This window comes from Macrotis lagotis, chromosome X, assembly GCF_037893015.1.
Source record: "Macrotis lagotis isolate mMagLag1 chromosome X, bilby.v1.9.chrom.fasta, whole genome shotgun sequence".
In the NCBI taxonomy this organism is placed as follows: Eukaryota; Metazoa; Chordata; class Mammalia; order Peramelemorphia; family Peramelidae; genus Macrotis; species Macrotis lagotis.
The window spans coordinates 681,421,948-681,442,496 of NC_133666.1; the positions used below are offsets into that span (position 1 = coordinate 681,421,948).

The 20,549-nt window shown below is 40.3% G+C and overlaps 1 protein-coding gene across 1 annotated transcript in view; it reads left to right on the forward strand.

Moving 5' to 3' along the window:
* CCDC60 (coiled-coil domain containing 60) overlaps window positions 1–20,549 on the forward strand; it is a 114,555-nt gene that overhangs the window by 86,244 nt on the left and 7,762 nt on the right. The window contains exons 9-12 of the mRNA XM_074202248.1: window positions 4,486–4,570; window positions 6,752–6,820; window positions 9,253–9,306; window positions 14,371–14,490. Coding sequence (XP_074058349.1) covers window positions 4,486–4,570; window positions 6,752–6,820; window positions 9,253–9,306; window positions 14,371–14,490 — 328 coding nt within the window. The remainder of the gene's footprint in view (window positions 1–4,485; window positions 4,571–6,751; window positions 6,821–9,252; window positions 9,307–14,370; window positions 14,491–20,549) is intronic.

A 20,549-nucleotide genomic window follows, 5' to 3' on the forward strand; every position in this document is an offset into this window, starting at 1 on the left:
ACACCTGTACTTTACCAATAGTCCAGACAGGAGATGATGAGGCCCTTCACCAGAAGGATGACAGGGTGAGAAGAGAGAGTATCTGAAATGAAGTGACTGGGCTTTGATAATTGATTATATATAATTGATGGTAGGTGAGGATGGCTCCTAGATTGCAAGCCTTGGTCACTGGGAAGATGGTGATAGGGAAAGTTCTTGGCAAACTGACTAGAATGGATTGCCATTTCCTTCTCTGACATTTTACAGATGAGGAAACTGAGGCACAGGATGAAGCCTTGTCCAGGGTCACACAGCTAGGAAGTGTCTGAGGCCTGATTTGAACTCAGGAATAGGGGAACTAAAAAGAGGACAGGGATGGGGGAAGGGAAAGAAGAGAATAGGTTCTATAATAAAATATACAATAAAAGGATGTGTTGAATTTAAGATGTCTACACAACATCCAGTTCAAAATGTCTCAAAAACAGTTGAGGGTCAGGTAAGTGGCACAGTGGATAGACTATTGGCCCTGGAGTCAGGAGGACCTGAGTTCAAATCCAACCTCAGAGACTTAATAATTGTCTAGTTGTGTGAGCTTGTGCAAGTCACTTAGTCCCATTGCCTTAAATAAATAAAAAAAAAAGATTTTAGGGGCAGCTAGGTGGCATAGTGGATAAAGCACCGGCTCTGGAGTCAGGAGTACCTGAGTTCAAATGCGCCTTCAGACACTTAATAATGACCTAGCTGTGTGGCCTTGGGCAAGTCACTTAACCCCACTGCCTTGCAAAAACTAAAAAAAAAAAAAAAGATTTTAAATCAGTTGAAGACGAGAGACTAAAAGTGGGGTTTGGAGGGGAGTTAGGGTTGGACAAGTACAGTTTCCTATAAATTGACATACACACACTTTAAAATATGGCACTATGCAAAATTACGCAATAAAAACTACAGAGTTTTGGGGAATGTAGGGTAAGGTGTACAACATTCAAAAACTTCATCATTGTTCCTAAGTCATTTTTCAGTCGTTTACAACTCTTCATGGCCCCATTTGGGGATTTCTTGGCAAAGACATGGGAGTGGTTTGCCATTTCCTTCTCCACCTCATTTTACAAATGAGGAAACAGGTGAAGTGATTCACCCAGGGTCATATAGCTGATAAGTTTCTGAGGCTGGATTTGAACTCAGATCTTCCTGACTCCAGATCTGGTGCTCGAGCCTCTGCACCACGTCATCAGTGATACATTAAAAGAAGAACTGTAATAAAAAGGGTAGCACAATTTTTACATCCGTTAGTTAAATAGTTAAGAAATACATAAATAGAGGCAGCATTTTCAGCCTTGGATGGCTGCTTGGCCTCAACTCTGAAAGGGGACTGTGTTTGATAGTGTAGAATTTATGTTTTGCTTGTGAAGTGGTTATCAGAAGGATTGTAACTTTTGAGTTATGGAACATTGCCTTTTTCTATATTCTCACTATTTCTCCCAGACAAAATCTCAAATTGTTTCCTAATATATCAAAGCCATGAAACAAATTCATGTTTTCAAAACAAGTCTTATAACAAGGCTGACTGTAGATGTGAAATTTTATCTGTATGGAGATTATAATTGAATTCATAGGAATTGTGATTCAGTCACTTTTCAGTCATGTCCAACTCTCCATGACCCCACTTGGGGTTTTCTTGGCAAAGATACTAGAGTGTTTTTCCATTTCCTTCTCCAGCTCATTTTACTGACAAGGAAACTGAGACAAACAGAGGTAAGTGACTTGCCCAGAGTCACACAGCTTGAACGTATCTAAGGCCAAATGTGAACTCAGAAAGACAAGTCTTCCAGACTCCAGGCCCAGCTCTCTATCCGCTGTGCCACCCAATTGTTCTTAGGGACAGAAAACTAGAATAGAGATGCTACCATCAGTGGGCATAGCATGAATAAAGATCTATCAATGAAGGAGGAGTTGTTAGGTAAGAAAGCCAGAATAGGTTGGTGCCCTGAAAACCTAGAGAAAAGAGAAGAGGATAGTCAACAACAGAGAAGTCAAGGATTACATTTGGCCGGTATGAGATCACTGGCAATTTTGAAGAGAACAGTTTGGGTGGAATGATGACTTGTAAGACATTAAAAAAGTGAGTGAGAGGAAAGGAAATGGAGTTTAGACACAAAATTTCAGCTATATTAAAACTATTGGGAACAAATATCAAATGAAGGTTGTTTGAGGATGGGGAAGTCATGGGCATATTTGAAGGCAACCAAAAGATTGGAAGCAATTAAGGATTAATAAAAGAGTAAAGATGATAGAGTAGACAATTTGTTGGAGAAGACAGATCAGAAGGATTTTACTCATCAGTGTGGAATGGTTTAGTTGAAAGTGAGAACAGTTGCTTCTGGTGGCACAGTGGATAGAGCACTGGCCCTGAAGTCAGGAGGACGAGTTCAAATCAAGCCTCAGACATTTAATAGTAACCTAGTCATGTGACCTTGGACAAGTCACTTAACCCTATTGCAAAAACAAACAAAGACAGTTGCTTTTGGGTAGGTTTCTGTAAAGTAGTCATTGTCGAACTTTTTTACAAACTTAGAAATTATTGAGGATGACAAAGAACCTTTAATTTCTATACTAAAAATTACAACTGAGAAATATTTAGTTATTAATTCGTTTAACATAACAATAATAAATCCATTATGTTAACATGAATATTTGTGCCAAAAGTAACTATTTTCCAACAGAAAAAATAGGTAAGGAAAGTATTATTTTACTAGTCTGGCTTAATTAAAAACAACTGAATTCTCATATCTGCTTCTGCAGTTGGGATTTTGGTTGAAGAAAATGAAGAAAAATCTGAACTCCTCTATATTGGTAGTTGGAAAAGGGTAGAATATTTTAATAGGTGAATAATATAGAATTATTGTGAAAAATAATTTTGACCTCATGGATCCCCTGTAAGGGTCCTAGGGACTCTCCAGGGTCCACCAGAGAAGCCTCTGTTGTCACATGTTAATGGCATCAGCCCTCCCCTCCACTGGTGATCGCAAACCTCCCCAGGAAACGAAGGGAAATGATTTTCACCTCTTTCCTAGGAATCAGCAGCTGGCACCAACACTGTGACTATTTGCCCAATGTGTTTACATTTCACAGGGGGTTCTGCAGGACCCTTTTATCATCAGTGAACATTCCACTTGAAATCCTCTCCCCCTCAATTTTTTTCCAGGCTAGTCTCAGGAAACAGGGAGGACTCTGTTCTTATTTTGTGCACATCAAAACTCTGCTACATGATAGATGAAACCCCATACTAGCGGGCACAGTCCCTGCCCAAAGGCATTCTTTTCAAGTACAAATTGGTGGCAGGCAAGGGGAAATGTGGAACCTTATAAATGATCCTCTCAGAGAATGTTTCCAGGCTTTCCAGGGAATCAGACTGGCTCTCACCAATTGGCATTCCAACCACTCCTGTGTGAGGTGCTAGACATAGGTGGGGTGTGCACTTCTATAGTCTAGGGGGATGGGGAATAGTGAAGCAGGGAAAAGGAATAGAAATCAGAAATCATCACTTTCTCTACAGTGAGACTTGCAAAGGGGAAGGAAGACCATAAAAAGAGAAGCTGCTAGGTGTTTGGTTCTGGAGTGAGGAAGACCTCAATTCAAATCTGCCCAGAGTGACCCTAGACAGGTCATTTGACCTCTGTTTGTCTCAGTTTCCTCAACTGAAAAATGTGCATTATATTCACTAACATTTATATGGCACTTATGGAATGGAAAGAGTGTTGGGTCTGAAGGCAAGACTCATCTTCCTATGTTCAAGACTGGTCTTAGACACTTCCTAGCTGGGTGACCCTGGGCAGGTCACTTTACCCTGTTGGCCTCGGTTTCCTCATATGTAAAATGAACCGAGAAGGAAATGGCAAACCACTCTGGTATTCTTTGCCAAATCTATCATGGAGAACCAGACATCACTGAAAATAACTGAACAACAATTACATGCTGTGATGTCTTATCTGTGTATGTGTCCCACCGGGAGAATGTAAGCCCCCTGTGCCTAATAGAGTTTGTTGTGGTTTAAACACCATATCATTGATTTCACTTCTCAAAGGAATGCCCAGACTAATACCCATCTCTACCAATACAGCTTGGAACCTCCCCTGAACAGAGAGCTTCTTCTGGTCCTGAAAGGTTAAGTTAGATTAAATTAAGTCAGTTTAACCTTCCCAGGATCGCAAAGCTAGTTTGTATCACTGGCAGGATTAAATTCGGATCATTCTGAACTCAAACCAGTTCCCCGTCCATGCTCCACATTGCCTCTTAACTGGCATATGGTGAGCATTCAATCATTTTCTCTTGAATGGGATTAAATGCATCTTCAACTTTCTCTTCTGAAAATCACCTGAAGATAGCAGTTGCTTGGTGGTAGAAAAGGGGCAATGGATTTCCCTTCATAACACTGGACCGAGGGCAAGGGAGGATCTTAATGAGGTTCAATAACGGGGTCCCACATGGGATGACCTCTTCCACTTTCCTCAGATCTTCTGAAGCTCATGGAGATGGTGCGTGAAGAAGCAAGAAGGACAATCTGTGCAGAAGATGATAACTGTAAAAAATTCACAAGGTAGAGGACCCTGCTGGTTTGGTGGGATAGCTTGGGAGCAAGAAATGTTAGGGAGTAAGTCCCCCTTTTCCTGCAGATTCATTCAGAGGGGAGAGTTTGCCAGGACTGGCTAAAGTCCCAAAGACACTGAGTCTGAACATTCAGGCCACCACCCTGGATTTTTGGCAAACACACACTCCTACCACCCCAGGAGAAAAGAAACTCAGAACAATCAATGCCCTAGTCCCTTGGGAGGGCACCAGGCACAAATTCTCCACCTTGGATCCCTATGGACCAGCACACCAGAGAAACAATAGAAGAATGACTCAAAAAGGGAAATCTCTGGGAGACACAAAATGCTGCCATATTGGAAGCCTTACCAAGGTCTATATACTTCAGGCTAAGATCTCCCTTCTCACAGTAGGATCTTCAGAATGGGCAGATTAAGGCTTTCTATGGGTCCACACTTCCTCAAACCTATAGACCACAAGCCCCCATCAATAATTTTCTTTTATTAGTCAGGCAGAAGACACAAATAATGCAAAACAAAGAACTCTAGGAAATTAGCACAGCAAGTAAAGTAACAATAGAATTTTCCCCATAGACTTTGACAGGAGCTCCCACAAATATACATATCGCCAAGTGGACATAACTAGGAAAGGGGGCACCTTTAGGGAACATATGTTATCTAGGCAATGGAGATGCTTCAGACTCCAATACTTCATCTCTGTTCTGTACTATTTCAGTGGTGTCCAACTCTTCATGATCCTATTTGGGATTTTTGGGGCAAAGATACTGGAGTGATTTGCCATTTTCTTCTCTAGCTCATTTGACAGATGAGAAAACGGAAACAGAATGAAATGACTTGCTCAGGATCACACAGCTAGGAAATGTCTGCAACTAGACTGGAACTTCGGTCCTGCTGACTCCAGGCCCTATCCACTGAACCACCTAGCTGCCCCCAAATTTAAATATTTTGGGTTTTCATATGCATAGGGAAGAAGAGGAAGGGAAGGAGTAGGAAATAAGAATGTAATTCTTACTGTTTCCAAGGAACTATGTTAAGTGTTTTACAAATATTTCATTGGAAGAGAGAAGAGGTTAAAATAGTAGTCCCATTTTTCATGTGCACCCTATAAATATTTCACCCTATAAATATAATCCCTGTCCTTGTCAAAAAATGACAGAATTCTGCCACTTGAAGGAACTTCAAGAAGGAATCTTAGAAAGTCAACTAATCTATCCTTCATCTCACATCAGAGAAGAATTTAAGCTGTTTGGATTTTTCTGTTGTTTTGGGTTTGGTTGGGTTTTTTTTTAACTCAATCATGTGATTTCATGGTATAAAAATCTTCCATTAAAGAAATCTCCCATCCACGGTCACATTCCACAATTTATATTCCCTGAGAGTTACCTAGTGAACTGAGGGGTTTATGTGACTTGCTCAGGGTCACAGAGGCATTATGTATACACAGCAAGACCAAAATCCAAACAGTTACTAGGAAGATCATACTCATTGGAGATCTTCATACAAAGTTTGGATGACTCCCTTTGGGGTCATCTAGCAGGATCCTAGCCCTTTCAACTATGTTATTATGGGAGTTACTGCTCAAATAGAGGAGGGAACAGCTATATGATGGCTGAGACTCCTCTCAGTTCTAAAATTTGTTATTATCTATATTGTTTTAAGGCTTTCTATGGGTCTATACTTCCTCAAACCTATAGACCACAAGCCCCCATCAATGAATTTTCTTTTATCAGTCAGACAGAAGACACAAATATTGCAAAACAAAGAACTCTAGGAAATTAGCATAGCAAGTAGCAATAGAATTTTTATTTATTTATTTTATTAATGTTTTCATTTGGTTCTGCCAACTCTACTAGAGTTTAGCACCCCAGGAGTGGGTTTTAGTGGAAGAAGCATTGGACCTACAAATAGGAAGACTTGGTTTCAAACACCCCCTAAGACACTTTACTGTGTGATCCTGGCCAAGTAACTTAATCTCTGTTTGCCTCCATTTCCTCATCTGTAATATGAAGACCTCGTGGAGCCATTGTGAAGATCCTTTTAGAAAGTTGCAAAATCCATAAAAAGAAAAGTAGTGAAAAAAATTTTTTTTAAAGAAAAGTAGCATTTAAGATCCCTTACAGGTCTCATCTATGATCCTATGACCACGCTAACAAATGTTTCTTGTCTTACAGCACTGTGTCCATCCTCAAGCCCTCTCTTAAAAGTGATATGATCTTAAGGGAGACTGCCCAAAAGTCCAGGTGGGTGACATACACTGCAGACTGATTAGTCAGCCAGCCAATAGATATTTATTAAGAGCTTAGCATGAGGAGTCAGTTAGTGGTGCAGTGTATAGAGCACTGGCCCTGGAGTCAGGAGGACCTGAGTTCAAATGTGACCTCAGACACTTAATAATGACCTAGCTGTGTGGCCTTGGGCAAGTCACTTACCCCACTGCCTTGCCAAAAGAAAAAGATCTTACCATGTGGTAAACATAGTGCTACCTTCTAGAAACACAAATATAAACAAAAGGACAATCCTTTCCCTCAAATAACCTACAATCTAAAGGAAGAAAAAAATATATACAGACAAGCTAGAAACAGGATAATAGGAAGCTAAATAAGAAAAGAATTGGGAATTACACTCAGACTGTAAACCTGAGTGATGGGGATAGTAATAATAAAAGAATGGAGAGGAGAGGGGTGTCCAACCCCCAGTCTAGGAGGTCTGGAATCTGGGGGTTCTTCTCTCTGCATATTTCCCAATGTAGTTAATGATAGTTGGAGCCTGATGCTACAAGACAGGCAAGTTCAGGTCCTTTTGATCACAGCTGGAATGTGAATCAAAATCATTTTTTTTGGAAAGATCACAGTTGGGCAGGGAAATCTTTTCAAGGTGAGGGAAAGAGAGAGAGAGAGAGAGAGAGAGAGAGAGAGAGAGAGAGAGAGAGAGAGAGAGAGAGAGAACCAGAAACATTAATTGGTGCAAAAATTTTATTGTAATTATTTTAATTTATCTGTACTTTCTTTGTCTTATAGATTAAAAAATCATTCTCTCGGTCAATTCACACAGCTTGATATTTCCACATGTTCTTAATTTCAGGTTCTTCTTAAAAGTAAACAGGGACTCACTGCCCTCTAGGGGTATTTTAGAGATTATCTCACTTTAAGAAAAAAACATTTTTTTTAGAAAAACTGTTATTAAAATACAAGCAATTTTTATGTTTTGGGATTTGTGATTTCCATGAAAGGTAAACAGGGCCTACTCAACTCTGCCCAGGTGACTTAGATCTAGACAAAAGGGGCCATCCTTTTAAGCACTGTAACCCCATCATAGGAAAGACTTCGATAAATTGAAAAAAAGTCCAAGGATGGTCATGACACCTCAAGATCATGCCTTATTTGGGTGTATTTAAGGAGCTGTGATTGTCTAACCTAAAAAAGAGAGCCCTCAGCAGGGGGACAAGCTAACTGCTTTCTAGGATCTGAAGGTTTAGAAAAAGAAAGATGACAGAACAAGGAGCCATGAATATGAGTTACAGAGAGACCAATTTCAACTGAATAAAAGGAAAACTTTTCAAGACTGACAATACTTCAAGAATGGAACAGGTTGCCTCAGGGAAGCAGTGAGTTCTCCTTCCGTGGAGGTCTTCAAGGAGAGATTGAATTCCCACTTTTAGGGTACTTTTCTTTGGAATAGAAGGGATTTTCTACTATTTCATTGTACAGATAAGATAGCTTCTAGGAATTTTTGCTATTCTGAGTATCTCTGTTTCTGTCTTTTTTATATGAACTATCAGAGATGGAAAGAATCTTAGAAATTAGACCAATAGCATTCCCATTTTAGAGATAGAGAAACTGAGGACTGAAGAGGGGTGACTTTGCCTGAGCTACCATTTTATGTTAGTGGCAAAACTGGGAAGTCACTCAATCCTGTATGAATGAGACTGGATCTCTCTAACCAGGCCTCCTTAATGTGAGTTAAAAGGAACTCAAAAGTCCCAAATTCTTCTCCCCCCATGTCAGTCATTGCACCTACTCCACTTTCTTTACCAGTCTCATTTGGTTAAGAATGATGACCAGTAGAGTTTTTAATGGGTGAAATAAATGGAAAAAAAATGGGGAGGGGGGTATTTCCTCACATTTAATAGGGATGAAGCTGACATCTGAGGTCTAAAGCAATGAACTTGGAGAATGGGAAACTTTGAATATAGAAGTTCTGTGGCGCCAGGCTTTGGGAGGGTAGAGCATTTGTTAGAAGTCAAGGAGCAATGGCACCCAAGGATAAGTTAGTCCTGGGATCCTAAGTCAAACTATTTAACATTTTATCCGAAGATATATTGATCCTCCATCACAACTCTGTACCTAGCCCTGTCCTTTAACCCTGAAGACTCCAGAGAAATCTTAAATGAAACCCTTATCCTCTAGGAGTTTCTTACACATTTGCAAAGACAAAGCATAGTCACAGCAAACAAAGAAAAATATGAGATTGGATGCCAAGGGGAAAACTGGCACTGAGGCAGAGTTTTAAAAGATAACCAAAATTGGGGGACTCTGGAAGGGAGGCACAGCATAAGCAAAGGTTCAGAGGAGGAAATGAGTCTAAAATGTTCCTGAAAAGGCTCTGAATCAAAAGAAACACAGGACCAAACAAGTGGTAAATTTTTAAAGTTTTCCAATCCTTTGTCTTACAGCATGACCGATAAGTCAAGTAGCAGCAGCACAGACAGTTTTCGGCGGCCTAAAAGGTAAGTAAGGAGGGTGAGTGTGATAGAGTGTGTGTGTGTGTGTGTGTGTGTGTGTGTGTGTGTAAGAATCCATGAGCCATTGTTTACTGAAATGTTAGCCTTAGCCACCGAGACTCAATTTCACTTTATCAGGAAAGGAGAGGGAGGAGGGGGAGGAAAGAGAAATCAGATCTGAGGGCCATAGGGGACCACAAGCTCAAAGTCTGTCTTGGGGAAATAAAACTATGAAATCCCAAACTGCATTAAGAAAGCATGCCCACATTAGGATAGGGAACAGTCTGGTTTTAGTCTGCCCTGTATCAACCACTTTTCAAGTATTATCTTAGTTCTGGAAGCCACATTTTATCAAGGATCTTGATAATCTAAAAAGCTTCACATCAAGTCAATGAGCATGAATTAAGTGCCTACTGTGTGCTGGACACCGTGGCAACCACTAGAGATTCAAAGCCAGGGAAAAATGTCCCTACCCTCAAGGAGTTTGGCATCTGATAAAGGAGATAGTCTGCAAACAGCTATGAATAAACCAGATTGCAGGATAAATTGGGAGTCATCTCAGGAGGTACTAGCAATAAGGGAATTCAGGACTTTCTTCTTTCAGAAGGTGGAATCAAATATAAAATCCCCTGGTATCCAAAGCCTTTCATAACTCAGCCCCCTCCTACTTTCCCAGTCTCCTTCCACCCTACTCCCTATCTGTATCTTTGTTCCTAGAGATAATAGGGAACCATCAGAGGTTATTACATGGAAGAGTGATGTGATCAGAACCAAATTTTAGGAAGATTCCTTTAGTAAGTGAGTGAGGGATGGAGTGGAAACTGGGATACTTGAAGCAGGCAGATGCACTAACAGCTATAGCAGAAGTCCATACATGGGGCAGCTAGGTGGCACAGAGGATAGAGCACTGGCCCTGGAGTCAGGAGGACCTGAGTTCAAATTCAACCCCAGACACTTAATAATGACCTAGCTGTGCGACTTTGGGCAAGTCACTCAACCCCACTGCCTTGCAAAAACAAAAAGTAAAGTGATAAAAAGTGACAGTGTCAGAGGAAAGAGGGGACCTGTAGAAAAGATGAGCAACAGGGATGGTGACAGATCTCGACTTTTGAGACATAAGAAGGAGAGAGGGAACAAATGCATGAACAAAAAACTTTTACTATTCCAGTATTATATGAGAAGCACTGTGCTAAACTCTGGAGAGACAAACAGCAAAAGAAAAACTGTTCCTACTGTCAAGTGGTTATATTCTACATAAAACATCATTCAGCCTCAGGGTACATGGAAAATCCCAGAAATCCTCATGGTGCGTTAGTGAGTCAGATGGCAAGGTCCCAAGTTCTTAGGTGGGATTGTTAGGTCAGATGACACCAATAGGTTAGGTTTGTTAGGTCAGGGCGCCAATATCAAATAGACAAGTTGGAGAAATGATGTCAAACAGAGAGCTACAAAGCTGAGGACAGGGGCGGCTAGGTGGCGGAGTGGATAAAGCACCGGCTTTGGAGTCAGGGGTACCTGGATTCAAATCCGGTCTCAGACACTTAATAATGACCTAGCTGTGTGGCCTTGGGCAAGTCACTTAACCCCATTTGCCTTGCAAAAACCTAAAAAACAAAACAAAGCTGAGGACATCTATGCCCTATGGCTAGGGAGCCATATTGCAGGGAGGATCAGTGTTATCACTTTATCCAAACTCAAACTAATCCGAATTTTAAGGATAGTTATTGTTGAGTTGTTGCTGTTAATTCTAGCAGCTTACAAGTCTTAACTTCCAGATGGTTCTGGAAGCCAGTTCTGTTTGGGTCCTAATAGCCTTGAACTTAATTACATATACACCAACCCAGTTATATGTCTATAGTGCCATACTGATGATGGGAATTTAAGATGTCTTTCTTAGTACTTAATTTCAGATACACTATCTAGACAAATGGAGAGAGGAAAGAGAATATGTGGTTTATTCCACCTTCTACCATCTCTTCAATCCACATGTCTAAAGTATCCCCGTTTCCCCCTTTTCCACTTTCATTCATACTCCTGTCCAGAGCAAGGGTGATGAGATGTTGCTACTTCTGGGTCCAGGGGCTTGGCTAGGAATTCTTATAGGATGGGATAGGAGAGTCAAGGCTCTTCTTTGAGAGAACAGTATTCAGAACACTTGTGGAACACCAGGAATTTCCCATAATCTCTCTGGGCTCATTCAATCATGGGAAGAAGTGATATCCTCAGTCCTGTTCTGTTGAAGGCATCATGAACACTTCTCAGACACCTTCCCACTTCTCACCACCCACAAGAAGGACAAGAGAGCTAGGATTCTGTGATTTCCCCCAAAGCAAATTTCTCACCACCCACAAGAAGAACAAGAGAATTAGGATTCTGTGATTTCCCCCAAAACAAGCTTCTCACCACCCACAAGAACGAGAGAGTTAGGATTCCATGATTCCCCCCAAAACAAACTTCTCAATCTGAGAATGCATCTTGAAATCTACTTTCAAGCTTCCTTCTGAACCATGAGCAAAGTCTATAGGACCCCTGTACCACATATAGACCACACAACAACATGAAGCATTTCACCTCCTCGTGTAACCCTTATCCCTCCCAACACACATCCAGTCTTAAACTTTTATACCTCAGTCTTTGACTATGAATTAAGAATAAAACATTTCATCATTGAGAATAGAGTGGCTTATTAAGAATTTTCCATATGTTTGCCATATGTCTCCAATATTACCCCTCAGACACTGTAGAGCTGTCAGTATCCTGCAGTGGTGGCATTGTCTTTCTCCATACTGCTCTACTCCAAGCACAGAGTGGTAAGCTTGGAGTCAAAAAGACCTGAGTTCAAATCCAGCCTCAAACATTTATTAGCTGACTCTATTAACCCTATTTGCCTCAGTTTCCTCATCCATAAAATGAGCTGGAGAAGGAAATGACAAACTCCTCCAAAATCTTGGGCAAGAAAACCCAAAATGGAGCCATGAAGAGTCAGACACAACTGAATAAACAACATTTAACCTCAGGTGTAGAAAAGCTAGAAAGCCTCACCCTAGGAAGGATTAAAATGATCCTATATTCATCCTACTCTAAATAAGGTTTTGAGCTAAAACATCCAAACAAGACAACCAGAAAAGGGTAGCAGATATCTTCATAAGCTCATTCTTTTCATTCCCTTTCCCCTGATACCAGTTTGAGGTCCATTGGTCCCAAACAACTACCTCACTTGACATTAGAAAAATCTTTTTAATGACTATAAAAGTCTGGATTTTGAGATCGTATCCACAAAGTGTATCACAACAGTTCTACTTTATGAAGTTCCATAAGAACTTTGTGGGACCTGGGGTTAAAAGATCCCTCATTCCCCAAATCTGCCTTAGTTCTCATGCAAATAAATCTTGGGCCAAGAATAAAAGGCTATAGGAAGCAGGCAGAGCCACATTCCTGCTATTATTACACACATCTGCCAGCAACAAAAGCACTATAGTCTTTTGTTGGTGTGTTCTGACCAGGTCAACCCTAAATAGTCTTCCCTACATTTACATCAAGCAAGGCTCTGTCTGTAAAGTTAAATTATGTACATCACTAAAAAAGGCATTATACTGGATGACATAGAAGTGGGAATCTTAAGCCCGGAGAAGAAAAGCAGGAGGACATAGCAACTGTCTTCAAGGATTTGAGTGACAGAAGGATTAGACAATAATGAGTACAAGTGACAAAGCTTCCACCTCGGTATAAGAAAAAATTTCTGAATGTTCAGAGTTATTTCAAGTAGGAACAACTAGCGGTACCATAATTCATAGAGTGTTGGTATCTGGAAGACTCATCTTCCTGAGTTCAAATTTGGCCTCAGACACTTTTTAGCTGTGTGACTTTGGGCAAGTCACTTCACCATGGTTGCCTCAGTTTTCTCATCTGTAACTAGAGTTAGAGAAGGAAATGGCAAACTACTCCAGTATCTTTGCCAAGAAAACTCCAAATAGAGTCATGAAGAGTTGGACACGACTGAAATGATTCAACAACCACAATTCCGAAGCAGAACGTCCTGAAGAGTTAGTGGCTTATGGGGATCTTCATGCTGAAGCTGGAAGACCCCTTGTTGGCCACCAATCCCTTGGAGAGGGCTTTCTGCTCAAGTCCCCATTAGGTCAAATGGGGTCTAACAGACCTCCTGACTCTAAGATTCTTTGATCATTACCAAGTCTGCTGAAATCTATAACTTGCCATCCTACCCCCATCATTTAACTTGCCCTAGACACTGATCTCAAGTGGACAGACTATATAGCATTATCCTCTGAGTAGTTTAATCAAAATTAATCCAAAAAACACTTACTGTCGTCCAAGCATTAGCAATATCTTTGTTGCTTTCCATCTCCTACAAAAATAGGGTGAAGAGATGCAGGAGTCTCAGAGCAGAAGTAGAAACCCAGAGATCCCCAGAAAGATGGGAATTTGGGAAAGGTGATTGTAACTAGGAAACTTTGTACGTGGGGAATGAAGAATTGTAGGGGAAGGAGTGGAAGCCTTCAGGAGGATATAGTTCACCGCCAGGAAATTCGAAGGAATGGAGTGGAGGATCAGGAGTGTACCCACCATGGAAAGGGAGCACAGCAGGGTATAAGTACCCAAAGATGCACACCATGGTTTAGGCTCTACCTGGTGGGGAGAGATTGGGAGGGAAGAATCAAAGCAATACTCTAGTTCAGTTCTCATTAGGCTTGCATCCAGGAGTTGTGACAGACCAGACTTACTCTTGGGGGAATCTATCAGCACATGAGTCCTTGAGCAGCAATGTGCTATAGAGAAGGGTGGACTGGATGTGAAGTTCAGAATTCCTCAGTTTGAATCCTACCTATGGTATGTGTCTTCTGTATGACCCTGAGCAAGTCATTTAACCTTTCAGTGCCCCATGCTGCTTCTAAGATGCTCATCTAAATAAGTAGAGATGAGAAATAAGATGAGAAATCAAAGCCCAGACCAAAAACCAAGCCAACCAAAACACCTTCATCCCTCACTTCACCTGAACCTATCCCAGCCTCATGGGTTGTTTTTTCTTCCTGTCTCTCTCTCTCTCTGCAGCAATCCCTCTAGCGTGTCAGATGCCAAGATCAACGTGTGTGCTAATATGCGAGCCAATTTCTTCAGCATTGCCCAGGAGGCAGGTTTCTGCCTACAGGACAGACTAGAGATTCTCACAAAGTAAGACTCTCCATAGATGGGGTGATAGGCCTCAGAGAAAGGCCTCTCACTAGCTGGGGGACTTGCCAATCCCTCTGGGACAACCAGCTAACCTCTCTGGGTCTCAGTTTGCCCATCTGTAAAAGGGGTGAGTGAGACCAGACAACATCTAAGGTCACTTCCAGTTCCTCCCCATCCTATGAATGGGTGAAAAGGCATGAATTAAACTCTTACTAGCCAAGTAATGTATGGGTCCTGAGATTACAGAATGCAAAAAAAGGTAAGTTAGGCATAAAAGCACATTAAAAGTAGGTCTTGGGGGGTGAGGCTAGGTGGCACAATGGATAGAGCACTGGTCCTGGAGTCAGGAGTACCTGGGTTCAAATCCAACCTCAGATACTTAATAATTACCTGTGTGGTCTTAGGCAAGCCACTTAACCCCATTTGCCTTGCAAAAACCTTAAAAAAAAAGTAGGTCAGAGAGGCTGTTGAACATTTAGCAGCAAATCACCATCAATGGTCCTTTGAGCTGCTCTCTATGCCTTGGCCCAAAGCTTAATTTGTCCAATAATATGGACTGAAATTCTGAAATTAGGGCAAGTTCAACCATGACATGGGAGGTAAGAGACAGTCAATGAGAAAGGTGGGATCCTGAAGAAGAAAAGGTAAGGGGTGGAAGGGGAGGAGATAAGCATTTATAAAAAGAGTCAAGCACTGGATTGATTACTTTTTTACAAACACCATCTCATTTGATCCCCAACCCTGGAGGTAGGTGTTGTTATTATTCTCATTTTACAGTTGTGGAAACTGAGGCAAAATTATTTCTCCAGTTTCACAGCTAGTATCTGAGACTGGATTTGAACTCAGGTCCAGCTCACTATCCACCGTGCCACCTGTTTCCTCTAAGATGATTGCCCTTATATGGTAATTCCAGGGGATAAAATAGAACTTGAGAGAATACACCAATCACTTCCCAGGAGAGATCCTAAAACAAAAACTTCCAGGAATATTATAGCCAAATGGAAGAGATCCCAGGTCAAAGAAAAAATACTGCAAGCAGCCAAAAAAGAAAAAATTTGAATACTGTGGAGCCACAGTCAGATTCACCCAAGATTTAGGAGGTTCCATATTAAAGGAGCAGAGGGCCTGGAATACACTATCTCAGAAGGCAAGAAGGTAGGATTACAACCAAGAATTACCCACCCAACAAAACTGAGTATAATCCTTCAGGAAGAAAAACTGATACTTTGTGAAATAGAGAATTTTCAAGAAGTATTGATTTTAAAAAAAGATCAGAATCATTCAAACACAAGCCTAGAGAGAAGTATATATAAAGCATAAACATGAAAGAATAATCATAGGGGTCTCAAGTTTACTGTCTACATTTCTATATGAGAAGATGATACATGTAATTCCTAAGAAGTTTATCATTATTAGGGAAGTTAGGCATCTATATAGGCAGAGATAATGGGTGTGAGTCAATTTTATTGGAATGATCTTCAAAAAATGCATGGGTGAGAAAGAGGGATGTGCTGGGAGGAAGGAGAAGGGCGAAATAGAATGGAATTTTTTTATATATAAAAAGGAATTTTTTATAATGGAGAGTAAAAAGGGAGATGTGGGTAATGTTTGAACTTTAGTCACATTGGAATTAATTCAAAGAGGTAAGAAAGAGAGAGAAACAGAGAGAGACAGAGAGAGAGACAGAGAGACAGAGATATGATATATGTATATGCTCAATTATGAACAGAAAAGAAGAGGATAAGAAAATGGGGAAGGGAATCAGTAAAGGAAGGGCACAATAAGGAAGACAGTGGTTAAAAGCAAAATAGACTTTTGAAGAGAGACAGGATAAAAAGAAAGAAAAAGACTAGAAGAAAATGGAAAGGAGCAAAATATACAGTAATCATAATTGTGAACATGAATGTGACACACTCATCCATAAAATGGAAGCAGTCGCAGATTGCAAAATGACTTAGAAACCAGAATCCAACAACATCTCATTTACAGAAGAGATACCTAAAACAGAAAGACACAGTTAAAATAAAGACCCGGAGCAAAAATTGCTTCAGCCTAACTAAAGGCAGGGCTTGCAAGCATGATCTCGGATAAAACAAAAAGCAAAAATAGTCCTAATTAAAAGGGATAATCATGAAAACTGTATCTTTCTAGAAGGCACTATAGATAGGGAAGTCATATCAAAAATTTTCAAAATATGTTTTTCTGATAAAAGCATAATTCTCCTATAATATATACTCTATATAGAACTGAGTTGAATTTATATTGGTCATAGGATATAAACTGGCAGTTTTCAAAAGAAATCAAAGCCATTTACACTCATATGAAAAAAATGCCCTAAAATATCTATAATATCTTCCCATATAGAAATATAAATGTATAGTTTAACTTTATTGACATCTTTATGACTACTCTCATGCTTACCCTTTATATTCTTTACTTGAATCTTGTGAATGAACAAATTTTCTATTCAATGCTGATCTTTTTTTTTAACAGAATACTTGAAAGCCCTCTTTCACTAAATAACCATTTTTCCCCTGAATAATTACACTCAGTTTTGCAAGGTAGGTTATTGATTACAGAAAGGAAAATTAAAATAACATTTAAGGTGCCATTTCATAACTACTGGAAGTGACAAATGCTAGAGGGAATGAATGAAAAAAAAGACGCTAATGAATTGTTGATAAAGAAGTGAACTAGTACAACTATTCTAGAGAACAATTTGGAACAATGCCTAAAAGTCTATAAAACTCCACATACTCTTTGATCCAGCAATATCACTACCAGGTCTTTACCCAAAGAGATCCAAAAAGGAAAAAAGAAAATGGTCTATATGTACAAATAATATTCGTAGCAGCTCTTTATATGTTTACAAGGAAATTAAGAAATTAGAAATTAAGAGAATGATCATCAGTTGGGAAATGGCTGAATTGTTGCTTTTTGGGTTAGTCATGTCCTACTCTTTGTGACCCCATTTGATGGTTCCTTGGCAAAACTCCTTGAGTGGTTTGCCATTTCCTTCTCCAACTCATTTTACAGATGAGGAAACTGAAGTAAACAGGATTAAGTGACTTGTCCAAGGTAACACAGCTAGTAAGTGTCAGAAGCTGGATTTGAACTCAGGACCTCCAACTCTGGGGCCATATTCCATCCACTATGCCATCTAGTTGTCTTGGCAAGACCTATTTGAAATGATACAAAGTGAAATGAGAAGAACCAGGAGATCACTGTGTCCAGTAACAGCAATATTGTAATGGTGATCCACTGTGAAAAGCTTGGTGACTCAGATCAATACAATCATCCAAGGCAATTCCAAAGAACTCATGATGAAAACAAACTATCCCCCTCTGAGAAAGAATTGATGAATTCTTGAGTACAAATTGAAGTATAATTTTCTCATTTTCTTGAAATATGACTAATATGAAAATATGTTTACCTGATTTCATATGTAGGATTGATATCATATACCTCGCCTTCTCAGGGGTTGAGAAAGGGAGAATTTGAAACTCAAGATTTATAAATAAATAAATTTTTAAAAAGAAGAAAAGATAAAAGCAGCATAGAGCAGCGTAGTATGGTCAGTTTGATATGAATGAGAAATACCTGGGTTCAAAGCCCACCTCTGGCACATCTGGGCTGTCTAATGAGCTGTAGCCAAATCCCTTCTCCCCCTCAGTGCTCTCAAGGATGCTGCCACACCTCTCTGATATTAGATGGGATGTGGGGCTCAGGAAGGGATGAGGAGGGGTGATTGACAGAACCAGGTCTGAAAAGAGGGATGGCAGGGCAGCAAGCTATCGGTGGGGGAGAAGGAAGGCAGGGGAGTTCAAGGGAAAGAATGAATCCCAGGGGCAGAGTTTGCCCCCCTAAGCCACATGTCGATTTTTGAGATGAGAGTGGGAAAAGAAGGGCTTATACCCTGAAGGCAAGCAGCTTCCTTTTGTCAAGGCCAAAGGAAGAGAACAAAACAGCTTGAATAATAACGTCGTGCTGAAAACCTATTCTGTGGCAAGTGTTTAAATATATCCTGAAAGTAAAGCACACACATTCTATTGGCTTTCCTGACAAAAAAATGAGGGAATATTGGTTTGTACATTCAATATATCTGTCTTGGGATCTGGCCAGTGACTGAATAAGGGTCCTTCCCAAATTCATCCCTTTGTTTCTCCTTTCCCCATCCAAGAACCTCTAAAATATGGATCTGCACCTGATAAGAATCTACCACTGATGTTGATTGACTGGTCTCCTCAAGGAGAAGCTAAGAGAGAAATCAATATTCTGGCTTCATCCTCAGTCACTAACAATCACCTCTTATTGCTTCATAATCTCTTGCTAATGCCAGCTGCCCATCTGGACCACATCTGGCATCTCAGCTGCATTTGGAGCCAATGTATTCTCCTCATCACCACCACCAACAACAACCCCCATGGGCATAAACCCACTGGACCAGTCCCACAAAAATAAATGATACTATAAAAAATTCATTTATTTCATAAGCAATTACTAAGCTGCTGAGTGTCTACCTTGGGGGAGGTAAAGGACTCAATATTAAAGTGAATTCCAGTTCCTAAGAGAGCAAGGATCTTTTCACTTTTTGAAACTGCATCACCAGTATTTAGCAGAGAGTAGGTGTTTAATTACAAATTATTGGTGATTGATTTATCAGTTTGATAAAAAAAAAGATTAAGTACCCAACCTTTCTCTCTCTCCTTCAACCTTCAACCTCCACCACTCCTACCCTGACCAACAGATAGGACTAAACTCTCATCATCTGTCCAAGTGCTGAGCATGGACCCTTTTCCAATCTCTTTCCAGCTCTTCCATAGACATAATCAGATCAGCATTAGTCACATAACCAAGGAAAGGTCTGATATTTACTTTTCCATGCCTCTGCTCAGAAACCCTCTAGCCCTAAGTTATAGGAAGTATAGGCTGGAGATACACCCTTGGCCACCATTCCCTACCCTTCCATGTTGGTCCTATCCCATTCTACACCTGTGGAGCCCTGGAGTGTACTCCCTCCTACCTCTACCTTTTGGAACCTCCACTTGTACCTGACACCTTCCTACTCCTCTCCAGCTTCTACAGAAAGCACATCACAAATCTTCCTTGTATTCATTTTGTCTAATGTTTTATTTATATATTGTGAGGAATGTAGGGTGTTGGTCTTCACAGGGTGGAGGGGAGCCTTTAGGGAATCTATTACAAAGGGGGAATGGCCCAGTCAATCACAAAACTGGGAGAGTTTTCTCAATCCCATTCCAGAGATGGCAAACCCAAAACCGGTTCTCAAACAGTCAAGAGTGACCTAGAGATCTTGCTCTAATGCAACTGAGTTTGCTCAATTAGGTAATTGAATATTAACCCCCACCCTGTGATGATTGAGGTTCATCAGCATATCATGCATCGTATGATGTGGGGGGGGATCATATTAGGAGCATGTCATGGAATGGGTGGACCTCTTAGATTGTAACTCAAACTCTGAGAGCCTACAAAAATCCAAGAGGGAGGGGAGTTTCTGAAGACTATAAATTACCTGATGTTCCAAGGCCACCTCATGCCTCACACCAGGTAAGGTAACCGTATCTTGCAAGGTTTGTGAATAGAATCTACAATTTTCTCTCTCACTCTAGCAGGTTTTTCTTTCATTCATTTGCAACATATATAAATATATATGTGTATATATACACATGTACATTTATAAACATTTATACTTTGCTCCCAATAGAATATTAAGTCAAGGCAATAAGAATTTATGGCCTACTTTATATATCAGGTTCTTTGCTAAATGCTAAGGTTACAAAGAAAGATGAAAAACAGTCCTGCCATCAAGGAGTCCATTCTGTTCTATTGTATTTGTTACCCCAGCACCAAGTAGATCCTTAATAATTGTTGATTAATTTATACTCTTCAAATCATTCCCTTCCCTTCCTTGTGACCTTGTATATTTTATTTAATTTTATGTGTGTGTTTGTTTTTAAAAAGAATGTAAGCTCCTATTGGGCAGGGGCTGTTTATATTTATTTTTTATTCACAACCCCTGCCCAAAATAGACACTCAAT